Below are 18,203 nucleotides of genomic sequence, written 5' to 3' on the forward strand. Positions count from 1 at the left end.
TGCCTTATGGGAATGTAGAATTCTGTATGTAAAGGCGACACAGAAGTAGAGCAATGACAGGCATCAGAAACGTTGGTGTTCCATTTGCAACTTTTTACAAGTTTGTGACTTGCACAATAAAGAAATCTTTGACAACTGAAAGACTGCTGGTTCTGGGAACACCGAATGCGAGTGAATGTCCCCGAGTGGAAACATTACTACTACTGCTGCTGCTGCTGCTGCTGCTGCTGCTGCTGCTGCCATTCGGTACGTGCTGTGTTGGCAATGAAGGTCTGCAGAGTCAAGGTGAGGGCAGGGAGCATAGGTGGTCTCAGCTCAGGTGCCTCCCTTTGGGAAGCCCTGGGTGTCTCATCATCAATGCATCACATATCCTGGGATATGCAACTACCCATGATTGCTCCTTATTTCTGTCTATCCTGTGAGGTGCCTGACAGCAAGAAATGGACTCTGCTCCCTGCTGTATCACACAAACTGCTCAGCACGTATCTGTCAACTGACACAATGGGAGAGGCAAGGACCAAGGACCTATCCCTGGAGGTGACAGTTATGAGTATCAACGTCACCCCTGCAAAGGAAGGTTACATGCATCAAGAGTCACATCACAGTCGGCCCCCCTGGGCCCGGTGTGCTTGAACATGGCAGCTTGTAGCACCGGGGAAATTCCTTTCTCCAACAAAAAATAGGTAAAGGGCAAAGGGACACTGTGACACTGTTTACAAAACAGAGACATTAGAAACAATCAGATCGACAGGGTACTAATTCATCAATCAATGCCCACTCATGCCATGAAGCGCCCATCAGGGACTGAAAGGGACAAGTGTCCAAGATGTAGTTAAGAGAGTAAAAGAGGGGGGGGGGGTGCGCCTGGGTGGCTCAGTTGGTTGAGCATCCTACTAGGCTCAAGTTGTGATCTCACGGTTGATGAGTTCGAGCCCCACGTCGGGCTCTGCGCGGACAGCTCCGAGCCTGGAGCCTGCTTGGGATTGTGTGTGTGTGTGTGTGTGTGTGTGTGTGTGTGTGTGTGTGTGTGTGTGTGTGTCTGCCCCTCCCCCACTCATGCTGTGTCTCAAAAATAAAATAAACATTAAAAAATTTTTTTGAAAAGAGTAAAAGGGGGAGTTCAGAACATTAAACTGTAATTTAATAGAACAGAACATTTGTTTTACAAACAAAATGATTTACAACCTCAGGGGGAAATGTACCGTCGCATCTTGCCTGAGCCATCCCAACCACATAACCCTCTGAAGAAGCCCCCCCAAGATATAGATACGTCAGAACACTGCCCATGCCCCACTAACCAACTTAACTGGGTAAAGTGTGGCCTCGTCATTACAGCAAAACATTCTCCTCTTGCTCTGGAAAGGCCTTCCCTGCCCAGAACCTGCCCAGGAGCTTGAGGTCACAATTTCTCGCTGCCTGAGTGAAACAGACCCCTCTAACTTCTGGGCTCAAGAGAATTCTCGAGTGCTTTGCTTCCTCCAATACAGTGAGTTGCCAGCCAACCAAACTATGAAACATGGCAGGGGGGTAACTGGCCCCCAATGCTTCTCACTGGAACCCCCTAAGGAACTCTGGGGTCCTTTTTTCAGTCGGAATAAAGCTCTATAACGTGTGTTGAATGGCTGGATGTCCACATCTGCTCCCCAGGGCACTGGCTGGATACCCCAAAGGATATCTCTCTCAACCCAGGCTGCCCCCTGAAAGCTCAAGGAGCATCCGGGCTCCCCAGAAGGCATCGCTAGAGGCCTGGCCATCGGGCCACTGCACCTGGAAAGCCAACACAGCGTTACGCACAGAAGCACCTTCTGCCTGGCTCCACCTTCCCACCCAGGCACCCCTACCCTGGGACCCACCCTCTCTGGACTCAGTGGGAAACACTAGCCTATGGCACCCGGCTCCCATTCAATTGACTCCAGCCTTGAGGCATCCCCACCCCTCATTCCATCTGTCTGCTTTATTCACTCCAAAGGCATGACCTGAGAATCCAAGAATTCAAAGGGAAACCCATGGTACCTGGTAGTAGGGTCTCACCTGGCTGGAGGGCAAGGGCTGGCTCAGGTCCAGAGCAGACATAGGGCTGGAGAAAGAGGGGCCCGGAGCCAACTCCAGGGGGCTGGAAAAGAGACGATGTCAGGACAAGCTCTGAATCAATGGGGCGCCAGGTCACTACATGCCCTGACCGCTCTCTGCACATAAGCAGCCCTTCCAGGTGCTGGATGCTCTTCAGGAACACTGTCCTCTCATAGGGCCCTCCGGTGTGCAGGTGCCACAGAGGGTTGTGTGACACCTCAAGTAGGGGGCTTGGGTGAGCCAGAGAGCACTTCAGGGCAGGCTCACAGAGAAGGGCCGGCAAATGGAAACCCGAAGGAAGGGTCAAGAAGGGGCAGGCTTGGGGTGTGAAGGAGACAAGAGGCCATTAGGACCAGGCTGGGAGAGCAGGGAAGATAACGGGTGCAGCCACTGGGGACAACAGTCTGGTAGTTCCCTAAACTGGCAGACGCACACCTACACAGCCATTCTGTGTACACACCCCAGAGACGTGAAGGCAAATACGTATGTCCGGGAATGCTCAAAGCAACCCAACCCAGGGACTCAGCAGTGACTACAAACCGGTGATGAATCAAAAAACCATGGTCCAGCCACATCAAGGACCAGAACTCACAAATAAAGGGGAATGGATTGCTGATGCACACAGCAACGGGGGGAAAATCTCAAAGTACTCAAGGCGAGTGAAAGGCGCCAGACCCCTCGCCCCACCCAAATTTAAAATTTTAGATGTCGTTTACATGGAATTCTAGAAAATGCAGATAAAGAAAGCAGACCCAAGGTCCTGGGGGTGTCAGGGTTAGAAGCAGGCGGGAGTGCTCTGTACAGCTCAGCAGTTATAGCTTCGTGGTGGATACGTAAGTCGCACTCAGAAAACGACCATCTGTACCATCTAAACATGTTGCTTTAATGAATGCCACTTATGCCCCAGTGAATTTGCTTTTAAAGAAGGAATCAAAGTCATCATATCAGAGCAATGATGGGCTGGGCCTTGGGAGTCCAAGGCTGATACAGCCAGTGGGGAGACCAAGAAAACCACAAAGGTACCCAGTGGGGGCATTTTCTCCATCACGGTTCCTGGTCACGACTGAAAAAGTGAGTCCATCTGCATGGTCTGCATTTTCTCACCATCTGCTGTTTCAGCGAGAAAATCAGTGACTTAAAGAACTGCTCCACTTCTTTCTCACACATCGCACTGTAGTTCTGCCCGTACTGGGCACCTGGCTTTCAGCTCCCAGACTGGGGAGACTGTGAACCCTGGGGACCTGGTCCTGGTGACCCCTATCATAGACCCACCAAAGGACCCCCAACGTCTCACACTCTTCCATCCCTCTTCTCTACCGCTAGATTCTCCTGGCCTGTTGTCCTGGGCCCCACGGCCAAAATCCACAGCACCTAGGCTGTTCATGGCTCTCCCAAGCACCTCTGAAACTACGGTTTGGAATATAAAATCCATCTTGATGCTGCTCAAAAACTCAGACAACCTCTGTCTAGGGAAAAGAAAATGCCCAAAAAGAGGCCGCTGGGGCCCAGGGTGATCTTAGAGAAGACACAAACCGTGAGCACTGTCCACAACACAGACCTCATATCTGCTCTGATATTTCTAGGTGTTCTTTTGTCTCAGGGAAAAACTATCTTCTTCTTCTGGTAGATGCAGGGTGGGAAGAATGTTGTTTTTCTTCCAGAAACCCATAAGGAAAGGGCTCAATCTGCACATCTGAGGTCACAAGTCTGTATGTAAACCAGACAATACCTTACCCACGGCCGGAGAAAATGTTGCTTGAGCCCCATGGCTCTGCGTGCCTCACCTCTGGGTCAGGATGAATTCAGGAGGCTGTGGCGGGGGCTGTGTCACCTGGAAGCCGCCAGCCTGTTGTTCTTCTTGACCACCGCCAGTGCCCGGACCTTCCTCCAGGTACATGCTCTGCGGATTGCCAACAGGTGGGTCAGCGAATCCTACACAGAAACAAATTCCACAACCCAGTGCTGGGAGAAGAGAACACAGCCCACAAGCAGCACAATCAAGACCTCCATGGAGAGAAGCAGCATCCAACCTGGCAGGCCTCAAGCCTCAGCCTCCCTTGCTGAGGAAGGAACAGTCACGACTGTTGATCTCAATGGCCTTTTTAGGCTTCAGAAACAAAGACAAAGCCCAATTTTGCAGACTTCAATTTCTGCTTAATTAACCCAGACTTCGTGCCAGCCCCCAATGCCAAAGATTCAGCATCCAAATCTGCCCCCCACACACCTCTGCTGCATGAGGACAGGGAATGGGCAGTCCACTTCTCAGTTTATCTCGTGCTGGTCCATCAAAGGCTGAGCCACCAGCCCTTAGCTATTTTCATTTTCACCTTTTACCTGAGGTTTCACCATGATTTCAATGAGGTGCAAGGTGTCACGACCTTATCTGGCTCCTTCTCGCTACATTGAAGAGAGTATCTCCATGTATCATTCAAGATAAGCCATGGTGAATCTGATCAATTCTGGGTCAACAAACATTCTGGAGCAAAGGAAGGGAAGGAGGAAGGTTCGTGTCTTCCCTGAGTCTACCAGGTGGTAAACCTAGCATCAGAATCCCTGATCCCCGACTCAGAACAACAGGCCAGCCAGGCGGGGCTCACAGTCCTTTGTCTTGTCTGCCAGAGTGACGACCCAACCTGCCAGCCAGCTGCCCAGACAATCTCAAACCAAAGGAACTTTCCTGACAATTTGGTGTATGTATGATTTTACCTCCACTTTCCACTGTTTCCTCTTTTCTGTGGAACTTTAAAAGTACTCTGAGATACATTAAATACAGTTTAAGTGCTGATTTGAGCATTTCTGATTCAAACATAAAAGATCACTGGGTTAGATCTTCTTCCTCCAAGAGAAAAACAAGTAATAAGCAAAAAGCCCAGAACAAAGGGAGAGTCAGGGGAGGGATAATTAGTGGAAGGGAGATGTCCACAGTCTGCAGACCCAGGGCACAAGTACATCCTATGTTGGTAGGGCATCCGAAAGGAAGGTGGGGTATAGGTCAGGTCCTGAGAACCCTAAGGAGGTTGGAAGGGAGGGAGCAGTAAGGGAGAGCAGGGTAACATCCTGGTGCTCAGGCAGTCAGCAGGGAGGCTCACCAGTTCCTAGAGAACATCACCCCTCACATGTGCTGGACCTGGTGTGAAGACCAGCTCCCCTCGTCCCAGTGTGAAGTTGGCCTGTGACTGCCCCACTCCAGCCTTGTTGGTAAATTTGGACAGGCAAACGTAGGTCTCTGACAGTGGAGAAAAAAACATGGACAGCAAGAAATGAGGGACCGATATGATCAAACTGAAAAGCTGCCTACAGAGCAATGAGTCTCCAGGGCCTTTCCTCTTTCTGACCCTTCTTCCTTCCCTATCCAAGGAAGGGCCAGAATCCACAGCCCCAATATTCCTGCCTTCAGACAACAAAACATATTTTTGAAACTTCTATTGAGAATACTCAGAAAAATCAAAGACACTGCATCTATAAAAAGTAACAGAATGCACGAAGAAGGGAAAATTCAAATAAAAAAAGAGCCTGGAATTCTCTTAACGCCTACCTGTCAAAATGGAATACTGAAAGACAGAGTTTAACACCTCCAAAGCACATACGATGAAAAAGAAAAGAAATGCAAGAAAAAAGGTAAACATTTGGGAGACTGGTCCAGGATTTCCAACATCAGAATAAGATTTGTGCTCTAAAGAGAACTGAGAATGTGGAGGGGATAAATTATCAAAGAACATTGTCCAAAAAATAGCCAAACCTTAAAGAAGACATTATCTTCTCTAAATTGAAAGGCTTAACAGATAAGTGAATTAAAAAGACTCACACCTAAGACCATCATTGTGAAATTTCAGAACACCCAGACTTAAAAAACAAAACTCCAAGAAAGGAACGATACGTTGCAAAGAAGAAAATAAAATGAAATCACCAACGTCAGATGCTAAAAACAATGATATAAATATATCTGTAAATATCTAAGGGAGGAGGAATATTTAAACTCAAAACTCCTTCCCTGACAAACTGTTAATCAAATGTGAAGGCAGGTTAAAGACAATTTCACAACATGTAAGGACTCAGAAAATTTATCTTGCAAGTACCCTTTCTTGCCCAGTTAATTGAAGATGTTCTCAAACATAACAAAGAAGTCAAGGAAGAAAGAACAAGACCTGCAATTCAGGAAACACCGATGCAAACCCAAGGAGACAATGAGAGGAGCACTCGGGATGGTGACCCCACACCAGGTCTAGGGAAACGTCACTGGGATGGAAACAGGAAGGAGGGCTCCAGCCATAAGTCTTCAGAGGAGACACTCGGAAAGCTGGAAGAAGTTAAGAATGTGATAAAAACAGGTAATGTAAGAAAAAAGAAAGGGAATTACAAACTCCAGGAAATATGGATGTACCCATAGAAGACTAAGAAATTTAGGTGACAGGCAAATTGATGGTGCCAATATCTTCCTTACAAGGTGAGATGTCACAAGATGCTTTTGTATTTGGTAGACTAAACAATATGTAAATACATACTCTTTAGATAACAACTAAGAAGAAACTAAAGAAGTGATATTTCAATCATGAGATGCTGTAGGAGGTCCAATAAGCTCGACCATCTGCTGTTGCAGCAAGCGCTGACAGGTAAGTTAGGTGGACTAGAATGGGGAATGCAGGGTGGCAGATGTCTAATTGGTTTTAACTCTTTCCTCACTGTCTTACTATTAGTCATATGCACATTTTATTTTGCAAACTAGAAAAGTAGGAGAGTATTGGCCCTTCCCACAACCCCTCAAATGAGACCCCAGTACTTGTGGCATCTTGTGCAGAAGAGTGTGGCCTGGAATGGACCCACCTGTGGAGCTGGGCTCACCCAGAGCAGTAACGGACACAGCCACAGCTGCATCTGCAGGGCGCATCATGAAGTCCAACCCAGGCCCGTGAACCAGATGCCCGGTCTGGAAGGAAACTTCCCTGGAGGACGCCAGTGCAAGAGACATCAGCCATGACTCAGGGGCAGCCAGAGAAGGGTCTAGCATGTCACTGCCAGCAGCCAGAGGACAGACGCCAGGGCCTGGGCAGATGGCAGGGAGAGTGACAGGATCGTGGCCAGGCCCCTCCTGGTACATCTCACCACCCTGCAGAGACCTGGGGAAGACAGCAAACACCATCCCTTGGAGGGCAGAGACTCCCAGGAGGAGACTCCAGCCTAGTTTGGGAATCCAGGTTCCCGACTCGACCCAGCCACTGATGGCTGTGAGGCCCACCACGTCCCTAATTACACTGCCTTCACTGTTCTACCTGTAGCTGCTAGGGTTCTAGAACACTTAAAAAATACTATGACTGCAGCACCTGGGTGGATCAGTCCTTTGGTTGTCCGACCCTATATTTCAGCTCAGGTCAGGATCCCAGGGTCATGGGATCCAGCCCAGCGTTGGGCTCCGTGCTGAGCATGGAGCCTGCTTGGGATTCTCAATGTCTCTTGACACCTGGGTGGCTCAGTCAGTTAACCATCTGACTTCAGCTCAGGTCACGATTTCGTGATTCGTTGAGTTCGAACCCTGCATCTAAACTGTCAGCGAGGAGCCTGCTTCCTGCTTGGGATCCTGTCTCCCTCTCTCTCTGCCCCTCCCCCACATTCGATCTCTCTCCCCGCCTCCCTCTCTCTCTCTCTCTCTGTCACTCACTGACTCATTCTCCTCCTTCCCCCATCCCTCTCCCTGCCCTCACTCTCTCTAAAAAACAAACAAACAAACAAACAAACATTACTGGAAACCTAAGATACATTAGCAGTTTCTTCAAAAGGAACTTCAATAAAGCACTATTCCACAACGATGAAAGCAAGATATGATTAGGAAGAACCTAACAGTTGAGTGGATAATGATGGTTGACCTTACAGGAATTACCGGGCAGCAGTCGATAACAATCAGACTCCATGCGGCACACTCACTGTGTCTAAGATGGTACTCCTGGGTTTATGTTACCACTCCCCCCAACCCACCCCATAATCTCTGCAATAACCTGCAAGGCATGCCCTCTCCATTTCGCAGATGAGAAAAGCACGGCACTGAGAGGTCACAGGAACCTGCCTAAGTTCACACACCTGGGCAGGGCCAGCCTGCATGTGAAGGGCCAGGCACAGACAGTGTCATGAGAGATGCTGATGTCACGTGGGAAATGGAAAGTGTCCACATCTCGATGGTTACACAAGATGGGACCTGGCCCCTCGCTCAGAACTAGTCCTGCTGATGGCTGGCACTTTCCTTATGCTTACATCAGGTTCACGCCTCGTCCCAGGTGAGGGAGAGTGCTTGGACAGTGCCTAGTACACAGGAGGAACTCAAGAAATGTTAGCTGTTACTGACTCAATGAAATGCAAACAGTACAAAAATACTAGAAATAAAATGAAACAAGAGCTAGGGTTCACCTTTAGGAATAAGTCTGCACGTTTTTCTTTCCAAATCCGTTTTCCTCATTCTCCAATACATACTTGAAGTCAGGCTGGAGCCCGGCTCCAGGGCGCAAGTGTGGGGTCCCTGACATGCATGGCTTCCTTAACCAGTGGCTCTCCCAAAGCAGAATGGCAGAATCTCTGCAGTCACTGACCTGGTCCCATTGCTGGCCCCAGGATTCACATGCCTGCTCCAGGCCTGGTCACCCACCCAGGATGGGGAAACTCGATAGGGTGACGGTCCCATGGTCCCATGGGATGGCAGTACCTGGGAGGCAATGGCTTTGGCATAGTCTCATCTCCAGAAAAGTCCGGGGCCAGGGCCAGCGACTCCCATGGCCCTTGGGCGGTCTCTCTGGATTGTGCAGGCCCATTTTCCTCCTGTCCTGCTGAAAGCCAATCAGACAGGAAGGAGACTTGCTGATGCTCCCAGTCCCAGCCTCCTTCCCAGCAGGTTAAGAGCAGCCCTACTGGCTGAAAAAAAGGGGTCAACCACTGACTCAATACAATATCCTTTGTCCCTTAAATGTCTTTTGTCTGAAACCAATCCATAATTACAAACCCATGAACCCCTACATCATGGTGGCTGGCTCACTTCCCAAGTCTTCTCCACTCCTGGCCCTGGGCGCACCATAATCTCTAAATGCAAAACACCTGTGGCAGGCCCCACTTAGGGGCATCCTGACCCTCACCCTCAGGGATCTCACTAACCACAAGGTGACGTCCTCAAAGTGCAGACTGGGAGTGAAGGTGCTGTCCCTATAACCAGAGTGAACCTAACTAGGCTTAGCCCTAAACAAAGGGTGCCCCCAACCACGAGGAAGGGGGGAGCCCTGGAACCACTCACCTGGCCACTGAGGCCTGTCCACACACCCAGAGCCAAGGTGGGGGTGGTCTGAGGGCTGGGGGCGGTCCGGACCCCTCTCCCTCACACTGGGGTCCTCTACTGTGTCCTCCGGCGCTGGCTCCAGGCGCTGGAGAAGGGCCCTCTGGCGCCGCCGGTAATTGGCAAACCAGTTGTACACTTGCTCTACGGTCAGGCTCGTCTCCAAGGCCAGGTTCTCCTGCCCCAAAACAGCACAACCTCTAGGCCCTCCACCGTCCCCGGAGCAGCGGCGTGCACAAGGGCGACCCGACAACGCTTTCACCGAGGCGGCGAGCCGGAGCCCGGCCTCACTCTCGGAGAGCGGCAGCAGAGAAGCTGAGCCGCCTCAGAGCAGGAGGCCCGAGCCAGGCCATCTGCGCCGCCAGCACGTCCGGCAGCCCGGCCTCGTTCACCGCTGGCGCCGCAACGGCGGCCCCGCCAACGATAACCCAGAAACGCGGAGGGCTTGGACAAGGCCTGCCGGGCCGGAGCCTTTCGAAGCAGGGGGCAGCGACGTCCCGCGACCAACGCCTGTGACCCAGGACCCCGCAGAGCAACTCTTCTTGCGGCCACCGATCGGCGCTCGGGAGAACCCAGTCTACTCGGCCGGCGCGGTGATCACTGGGAGAGCACTACTGATTGGACAGGTAACATGGTGGGTGGAGCAAGCACCAGGAGTGCCCTTTTGATTGGACAAGCTCTAGAAGGGGCGGGGAGGAAGTAGGTGGAGCTAACACGGGAGCGCCCTGCCGATTGGACAGAGCAGAGAAGTGGGTGGAGAGAACAGGCCGGGATTTCGGAGCACCGGGAAACTCCCACTGGTCGTATCTCGCCTCTTTACCCCTAGCAACCTCACCCCACTCCACTCCGTCCCTCCAGTTTCCTGGGGCTACGTTGAGGATGGCGCCCTGCTGGCCCTGAGCTCCGCAAATACCTGCCTCCCTCAGGCTGGAAGCTCCACGACGGCAGTGGGGATATGATGACCCCACGTTTGAAAACTAGACCCTCCACGAGTGTAGGCTGGATGGTCACGAGCTGCCAGCCAATGAACTCCCGTCTCCAGGAAAGTTCTGAGAGAGGCTGAAGCCCCCAGCATCCTGGCAGAGGGGCCACTGGGGAGGTCCGGAGGAGGGGAGGGTAAAGGTGTGAGTCATCTAAGGGTGGTGGCGTCGCCTAAGGTCGGGGGGGGGGGGGGGGGTAGGCTAAATGGGGGGCTGTCGAGTCTCGATCTCCTGGGTTCTTACCCGCTCGGCCTTGCTGGGGTTGGTGCTCACGCTCGAGGCAAAGTCGTGCAGCTTCCGGCGAACCTCTCTGGGAAAGTTTCGGCTCTTCAGGCCATCAGGGCAGAGGGAGAGGGGTGGTGGGTTTCTGGATAAAGACAGTGAAGTGGTGGTTACAGACACCCCTTCCCCTGGATGCACCTCGTGTGCTCGCAAACACTGCACCCCCAGACATCCTCTCCTCTCACTGGCTGCTCCTCCTCTCTAAGCTGCAGAGTCCCAAGCGTCCATCCCCTGAAGAAGGGAGGGGCCCACATTTCACGGCACAACCTCAGAGGGGTGTCACCAGGGTTTCCACTACCGCTCACTGAGATGCCACAGCTGACTGAAAGTGGATGATGAAGATATTGAGGTGGGCTATGCTACTCTTTACGGTGTATATACACGAGTTTTTCCAAAAGGAAAAAGTGATATATAAACAAATACTACCTGTAGGGAACACCCAAAGTACCCAAACACCAAATGAACAAATCACCATGGATGTCAAAAATGCATCCCACACATACCACATCCCAAATGGAGCTCGATCCTTTGCTCTCGGATCTTCCCCCAGTTCTGTGCATCTCAGTGAGAAACCATCATGTTCCAGTCAATCAGACCAAGAGCCCTGGAGTCCAGCTTTATTCTCTTTACCTCCTCCAACACATCTCACTCGTCAGCAAATCCTCCGAAATCTGCCCTGACGCAACCCTTTCTACAATCACTCCCAAAGATTCCCAAGAACCTCTTGCCCCTGCTCCTGTACTAACCACCTTTAGGAGACCCTGCCACACTTAGGTAGCGTACCAACCATGATGGCTGTAACCCCAATATCATCCCCTCCTTACACATCTAGGGATTGCTGTCCCAGAGCTCAGGCCTCCAAGCCAAGGCTTAGGTGAGCCTGCCTGCAACCTCCAACCCACAGCAAAGAACAAAGGCAGGATAGTCCTCTACTAAGCGCATTCCCTGTCTAGTACTCCCCACTCTGACTATGGAATCCACAGTGTTTCCTCATCCACCACCCATTGTCCATACCCAACATCAGCCCAGGAGAGTAGGGCCCAAGCATTACCCCCAGCACCTCCAATAGCACCCAGCAATCAGGGGCCCCTTCCAAATACTGCATACTGATCCCCAAATCATTTACTTCATTGCACTGGACTCTGGCAGGCCATGAGCACCTATATGGAGGGACATGACTGCTTTCCTGAAGACCCCAAGGCTGATTAACTGCTGGGTTTTGAGGGCATATCTCACTCTTTTGTGGGCACTGGGAAAATAATTCTCTCTGATCCAGAAGGAATCCATCTCTTCTTCCAGTAACCAGGCCAGTAACCAGGCCCTGTGGGACAGGAACCCCCTGTCACTTGGGCTGGCAGGAGCTCAGAGCGAGATCTGCAGCTCCTCCTGGTCAGAGAGGAACACGCAAGATGAAGAACAAAGGCTGTGCAGCCTCAGTGTCTCTCCTGGAAGCCTAGCTTTGCATCTCTCTCATGTGTAACCCTGGGCAAGTTGCTGACCTTTCTGTGCCTCAGTTTCCTCATCTGTGAATGGTGATGACAGTAATAATAATAATAATTAGCACTTGTAATGTTTACTTGGTGCTGAGGATGGGCCCAGCATCTCTCACGTGCCAGGCAATCTTCTAAGCACCACACGTATCTCCTCTAATGCTTGCATCACTCTCCTCTTTATTCTCCTTAAAATGTCCTGCAGCCCTAAGGGATGGCACTGAGATCCAGGCCATGGCACCTGCAGAGCCTGTCTGCGAGAATCAGATGACCTAAGACACAGGTGCTGGAAATTTCCCAAGGGAGAAGAGGAGGAGAGGAAGACAGTAAGGTCAGGGTGCCCACCTGCTGCCCCCTTCTCTGCAGAGCCCTCACCAGAAGGCAGCGTCTCCTGCCGCAACTAGAACTCTCTGCCTGGGTCCTGGAAAAGGCTCCCGCTCCTTACCCCGCAAGCATAAATGGGAATGCACCCCTCCCCCAGCTGCGCAGGTAGGTGGAGAGTGTGGCTCAGTGTGGGGCACAATGGCTGACGTAGAGCCTATGATCTTTTGACTACTACCGCTTCTTCTGACTTCTGCATTTATCTCCCCGCCTCTATTTCACCTCAGCCCCCCCCCCTGAGGTTTTAGAAGGCACAGCCCTAGGGAGTCCTAGGGAATAAGCACAAAGATAGACCAGCAGTATACCTCTTTCTGCAGCGGAACTTCTGCACTGGGGTCAGCACAGCCACGCCCAGCCGCTTCATGACCAGATGGTAGTGAATGTCGTTCCAGAGCTGGACCAGCTCCTGGCTGCCACCGGGCACACGGCAACCCTGCCGAGAAAAGCCTGCTGAGACCTGGCTGCCCTCGCCCTGCCTGGAGCACTGCCATCTGACCCGACCTGATCCCTGAGAAGAGCTGCCTGTTGATGTGCCAAGCAATGAGGGCATGAACCCAGCACTCCAATCACCAGCAGGCTCTGTCCCTGGTGGCCCAGCCAGCCATTCAGGTCATTTCAGCCCTTCGACCCTCCCACACAACACATGAGGTGAACACAGCTCTCAGTCACTGCTTACAGATGAAGAGCAGGAAGCAAGGAGAACACAAATGACTGGCCTGGGGCCACACAACACGCAAGAGGCAGAGCCACAGTTAGAACCACATGGGGATTCCAAGGCTGGACCCACATCTTGCATGAAAGACCTTTCTCTCCCACCCAGCAGAGCTGGCCCCTCCGGTGCCGAGCGAGTGCATTCTGAGTCAAGTGGGATGAAGTCCTGGTCTGTGCCCCGTGACAGCTCACTAACCCAGTGGGACTTGATCACATAACCCGACTCTGGAAATGGCCAAGGATACCTGCGGTTGGCCTCCCCCAGAACCCAGCTGCTGTAGTCAGTGTGTGGGGTTCTTGCATTTAACTCCAATGTCCTCAGGACCATCTTGGCAAGGGAGGTGCTGACAATCATTTAGCTTTCTCTCCACGGCATCAGAAAAGCCCATTTTTCTGGGCTGTGACTTTCACTGGCCGAGGGCACAGCCGTCCAGGAATGTATACGGGAAACTTGCTACCTGCAGGATGTGCCCCTGGGCAGGAAACATCCTTTCTTGGTGTGGTGTCCCCATCCTCTCTCTCAGGTCTCAGATATACGTCACCTTCTCAGAGACATTTCTGGACCATCCAGACTGTGTTTATAATCCCTCTATTGGGAGTCTTTCACTACTGGTGTCACTGACACATTTCACCATTGAGTGCCTTAACAGACGTTATTACAACTCTGTGTTTTTCCTTGTTTGTTTACCGGATACATTTCGACAGATTTGGAAAAACTTAGCCCCTCTTACTTACAGGTGTTATGTTCCGCGCCGTGGATCCTGTAACAAGCGGAACCAAGGCAGCCCCTCTCTTATGGGGCCTGCAGTGCAGCAAGGGAAGGCAGACAAAATGAATACCAACAAATAATTCTTCTAATTAGGAACTGACGAAGGAGCTATAGGGTGAACAAGATTCTCCACTGGAGAATAAAGTGGGCACTGCTTAGACAGGGTGACATCTACAGCAGAAACCAGAGAAGAAGAAAGACACCAGGCACACAAAGAGCCAGGCTCCGGCCTCTGGCACAGGCGAGAACACATGCAAAGGTCCTGAGACACAGAAAGATCTCAAGAGTTGTAGGGACAGCAGGAAGCAGCGTGGCTACATGAAGGAAGCAGGGGGAGAGTCCAAAAGAGAGACTAAAAAGCAGGCAATCTCAGATGGCAGGCTCCTGAGCCACCTGCAGACTCATGCAGACCACGGCCCATCTGCAGTTTTCAAACTCCCTGTGGCTGCTACAGGAACAAATCAAGGGGACAGGAGGGGACATTAGGGGAGCAACCAGGAGGACCCCACACAGCCTGTGGCAGAAGGAGTGGAAACGGAAAGAACTGGAAAGAAGTGAGGATTTCCAAGGTAAACTCAGCATGAACCAGGCATGAACTGTATCTGGGGGTCAAAGAGGGAAAAGGATGCCTCCAAATCCCTCACATGAAGCCCTTCGAGCCAGATGTACTTTGGAATTCAGAATGTCTCAGACTTTAGGGAGTAACACAGGCATATGCTCCGTAATATGCACCACCCCAGTGTCGTCTGGGGCAGGCAGCACGTGAGAATCAAACATACCGGTATTTAGGCAGCGGAATGCACCACGGTCACATTAAGTGGCTACAGACCATAAATGGCTTCACCTCGGTGCAGGTCAGGTCACATCAATGCCAAATGAGTCAGCATCCAAGTATCGCCAGAGGAGTGACAACGATACTTTCGGTTTGCGTTCTCGACTGCAGACCTGTGGCTCAAGGACCGAAAGCCTGGCTCTGTTTGACCGTCTCACCACCTGGGAGCCCCGCTCCCCGAGCCAGGGCCACCACTCAGAATGGATCTCATAAAGGGACAGTGTTGCCTCAGATTACAAGGTAGCTAGAATCTGTGAAGCAGAGTGGACCATCCTGGCTCCGTTTATAAAAAAATCTCCCCACATCTCCGTTGTGTTCGGGACGGTGGTGGCCACTGAACCTGTCTGCGCCCCCCTCACAGATCCGTCCTACCTCCAGCACCCGGCAGGCAGCCTGGTGCTGCTCTTGCTGGGCCAGCACCCGGGCACACACGAAGGCCACGTCCGCATTGTCCAAGAGGTGCAGGCGGAGCTGACTGTCCAACACGGCTGTGACCAAGGGCTGCACCTGGGCGGGGTCATCCTGGAGGTCTCGGCACAGCCTGCCTGCAAGAGTCACCAGCTCCGCCAGGGGTGGCCCAGCGCCCCCACTCTCCCTCAGCAGCTTCAGGAAGCTCTGCATCCCACGTTGGGTCGGCCCCTCTGCGAACAACACAACAGTCATCATGATGGCCACATGCCGGCTGCACCTCAATCCTCAACTCTGCGAGGCCCCCCTAGCCACAGGCATTTTTAACATGGTTGTGAGAGCTCCCCAGGGGAAGGCAGAGAGGGGTGTCAGATGCCGGCTAGTTTCCTTTCTTTAGTCCTTTGCTGTGCACTAGGTACTGTCACTGCGATGGCGCATCTCATGCCCGCGAACCTTTTGTCTGTGTCCCGTCCACAGGCCCCACCCTGGTCTTCTCCTATCTCCTCCTCTCTGTGTCCCCCACATTCTTCATTTTCTTTTGAATTTTATTTTAGAGAGGGAGGGAGAGAGACCACATGTATGAGCACGGGAAAGGGGCAGAGAGAGAGAATCCCAAGCAGGCTCCACACTCAGCACAGAGCCTGACACAGGGCTGGATCCCACAATCCCGGGATCATGACCTGAAGTCAGACACTCAACCGACTGAGCCCCCGAGGTGCCCCTGCTCCACTTTCTTATACACACAAGGTAATGGTGGGGTTTTTTCTCCCCTCCGTTTCTGACCTCAATCAGGGCATGGACCATGTGTGTTGGGGTCATTAGAGTTCCCCAGTATCTGTGCAATGGATGCCAAGGCCTCTTGAAGCAGTAAGGAGGTACCCTGGGCCGGGGGCTGGGCAGACACTGCTTACACTCTACAAAGAGGAGCCATGGGACCTTCCAGAGGCAGGACTAGCACCATCTGCTTTTTATTTTGATTTTGAAAACAACAACAAAAAAAAGCCAACATATTTGAAAAACACAAAGTTTTAAAGATTGTCCTAATCCCACACCTTAAACATATACACAAAGCAGTGAACATCTGCAAGGCCTCCCTGTGCCCAGTCCATCTACTCCGCAACCTCCTCCCGTCGCCCCCCCCCACACACACACACAGGTAAGCTATGGCAAGTTGGATCGGAAGGCTTTGTGAATTTTCTTTTTTATAAAAATCTCCATATACATACAGCAGTTTTACCAACAGAGACAGATTGCTCGTGATTAATCTCCTGGTCCATATGAACGGTCCTGTCAAGTGGCCCACGACGGTAGGGGCCAGGCTTCTTTCCACATCTCTCCACTCCTGGACACTTAGGCAGCATGACAACCCTAATACCTTGGGCTCAGGATTACTCTTCTACTGAACAGACTCACGTAAGCAAGGTTAAAGGGGAGCGCTATGTGGCAGCTGTGTTTTCTGTAGATGCTACCAAACCGCTTTCCACCAATGTGGTGACATGCGTGCCCAGAATTGCAGCCAACAGGCCTGTGTGCGCGCTCCCTGAAGGAGGGTCTAGCAGCAGTTTCTAGTTCTTTCGGCCCAGCACCTCCTCTTGGGTCCTCCTGGCGCCTGGGGCCGCCCACTAGGGGGAAGAGCTCTACGCCACGGCTTCAGGCTTCACCAGATCCTACCTTGGAGCCCAGTGCTTCTCCCCATCGTGAAGGGCAGTAGGCCTCAGATCCCGCGTCCCCCCAGGGAGCCGAGGCTCCGGGGCTTCGGCAGGGACGGTAAGGGGAGGGCTCCTCTCAGGACCCCAGGTTCTTCCGGCGCAAACCCCCGCCCTCCCCCCCCCCCGCTCCCCCCCCTCCTCCCGCCCCGCACCAGCTCTAGGAAAAGAGGACAGGAGGCTAAGGGCCAGGCTTCTGCAGGCGGGACCTCGGGCTTCAAGAACAAAGTGTCTTCCTGGGGGGGTACCTCCAGGGGACACTGAGGGGACCCGGCCCCGGGCAGGGATGGAGGGTACCCGGGGGGCTGTGGCTCTGCCAGGTGCCCAGACCTGGGCACCCTCCCCGAAGCCTGGCTGAGGCCGCACCCCCACCCCGTACCTTTCGGGGCGTGCTGCTCCCCCGCAAAGCCCGCGATTGCTGCCCAGCGCCCCCACTCTCGGCGCCGCAGGGCCGGCGCAGCGCCCCCCCACCCCCTCAGGCAGGCCGCCCGGCCGCCCCTCCGCCGGGACTCACCGCGCCCGGCCGCCCGCGCCCCACTTCCGCTCCAGCGCACGTGCTCTGCCCACAGGTCCGCGGAAGGCGCGGCTGCGACAAAGTATCGAGGCCGCGGCCAATCCGCGCGAGGGCTCCGCCCGACGACCCTGGGCCTCTGGGCCTGCGCCCCTGCGTGAAGGAGGTCTCCCCTGAGTTCGTGCGGGTTCTCGGTTGGGGGAGGGAGGCGCCGACAAGTTGTGGGGGCCTTGGGCGTTCTGGAAGAACCAGGACTTCCTGGGCGATCACAGGGGCAGTGAAGCCTGGCTCTGCGCGTCCTCAGACGCAGGAAGGAGCGGGACCAGGGTCTTGGGGGTCGTGGGCTGTAGAGAGAGCCCTGCTCGGCGGTGTAGGGAAAGGCGCCAGGACCCTCGTGCCCCTGCGGCGGGAGCAGGAGAAAGCTGTGACCTTTGACTGACCCCCACACCAGGCACCCCGTGGCGGAGCCAAAGCCCAGCTGAGGGCGCAGTTCTTGGGGCAGACATTCCCCTCCCGCATCCCCACCCTGACCCCTGCTGGAGGAGGGCGCCTTTCAAATCCAGACCCCCCCTAGGAGATGAGGTCGAGACAGAGGTCCCTGTGGAGGGTGCGGGGTCTGCGGCGCAGTGGGGGACTCCTGTAGCCGGGCTCCTAGAGCGGCCACCGGGGACAGCCCCTTGCGCCTCCGACCCCGGATCTCCGGCCCAGAGATCTTCCGACCTAGGATGGCCCCGGGCGGGTCATCTAAGATTCTCTGAAG

General features: G+C 53.2%; 1 protein-coding gene across 5 annotated transcripts; it reads right to left on the bottom strand.

The window, feature by feature from the left end:
* Nucleotides 1-1,191: 1,191 nt before the first annotated feature.
* On the bottom strand, nucleotides 1,192-17,483 carry ANHX (anomalous homeobox). 5 transcript variants are annotated; one of them, XM_047826578.1, is made up of 10 exons: nucleotides 17,447-17,483; nucleotides 15,191-15,459; nucleotides 12,812-12,939; nucleotides 10,597-10,720; nucleotides 9,335-9,551; nucleotides 8,756-8,876; nucleotides 6,892-7,184; nucleotides 3,855-4,002; nucleotides 2,032-2,113; nucleotides 1,192-1,767 (listed from the first exon to the last, which is right to left on the bottom strand). In XM_047826578.1, exons 2-10 carry the CDS (start codon nucleotides 15,437-15,439, stop codon nucleotides 1,681-1,683), a joined length of 1,449 nt encoding a protein of 482 aa, XP_047682534.1. In that variant the 5' UTR covers nucleotides 15,440-15,459; nucleotides 17,447-17,483; the 3' UTR covers nucleotides 1,192-1,680. The 5 variants fall into 5 exon arrangements, with proteins under 5 accessions (XP_047682534.1, XP_047682533.1, XP_047682532.1 ...); XM_047826577.1 differs by lacking the exon at nucleotides 17,447-17,483 and adding an exon at nucleotides 16,898-16,953 and having other exon boundaries at nucleotides 8,756-8,873; XM_047826576.1 differs by lacking the exon at nucleotides 17,447-17,483 and adding an exon at nucleotides 16,898-16,953.
* Nucleotides 17,484-18,203: the final 720 nt, after the last annotated feature.

Source organism: Prionailurus viverrinus, chromosome D3, assembly GCF_022837055.1.
Source record: "Prionailurus viverrinus isolate Anna chromosome D3, UM_Priviv_1.0, whole genome shotgun sequence".
In the NCBI taxonomy this organism is placed as follows: domain Eukaryota; kingdom Metazoa; phylum Chordata; class Mammalia; order Carnivora; family Felidae; genus Prionailurus; species Prionailurus viverrinus.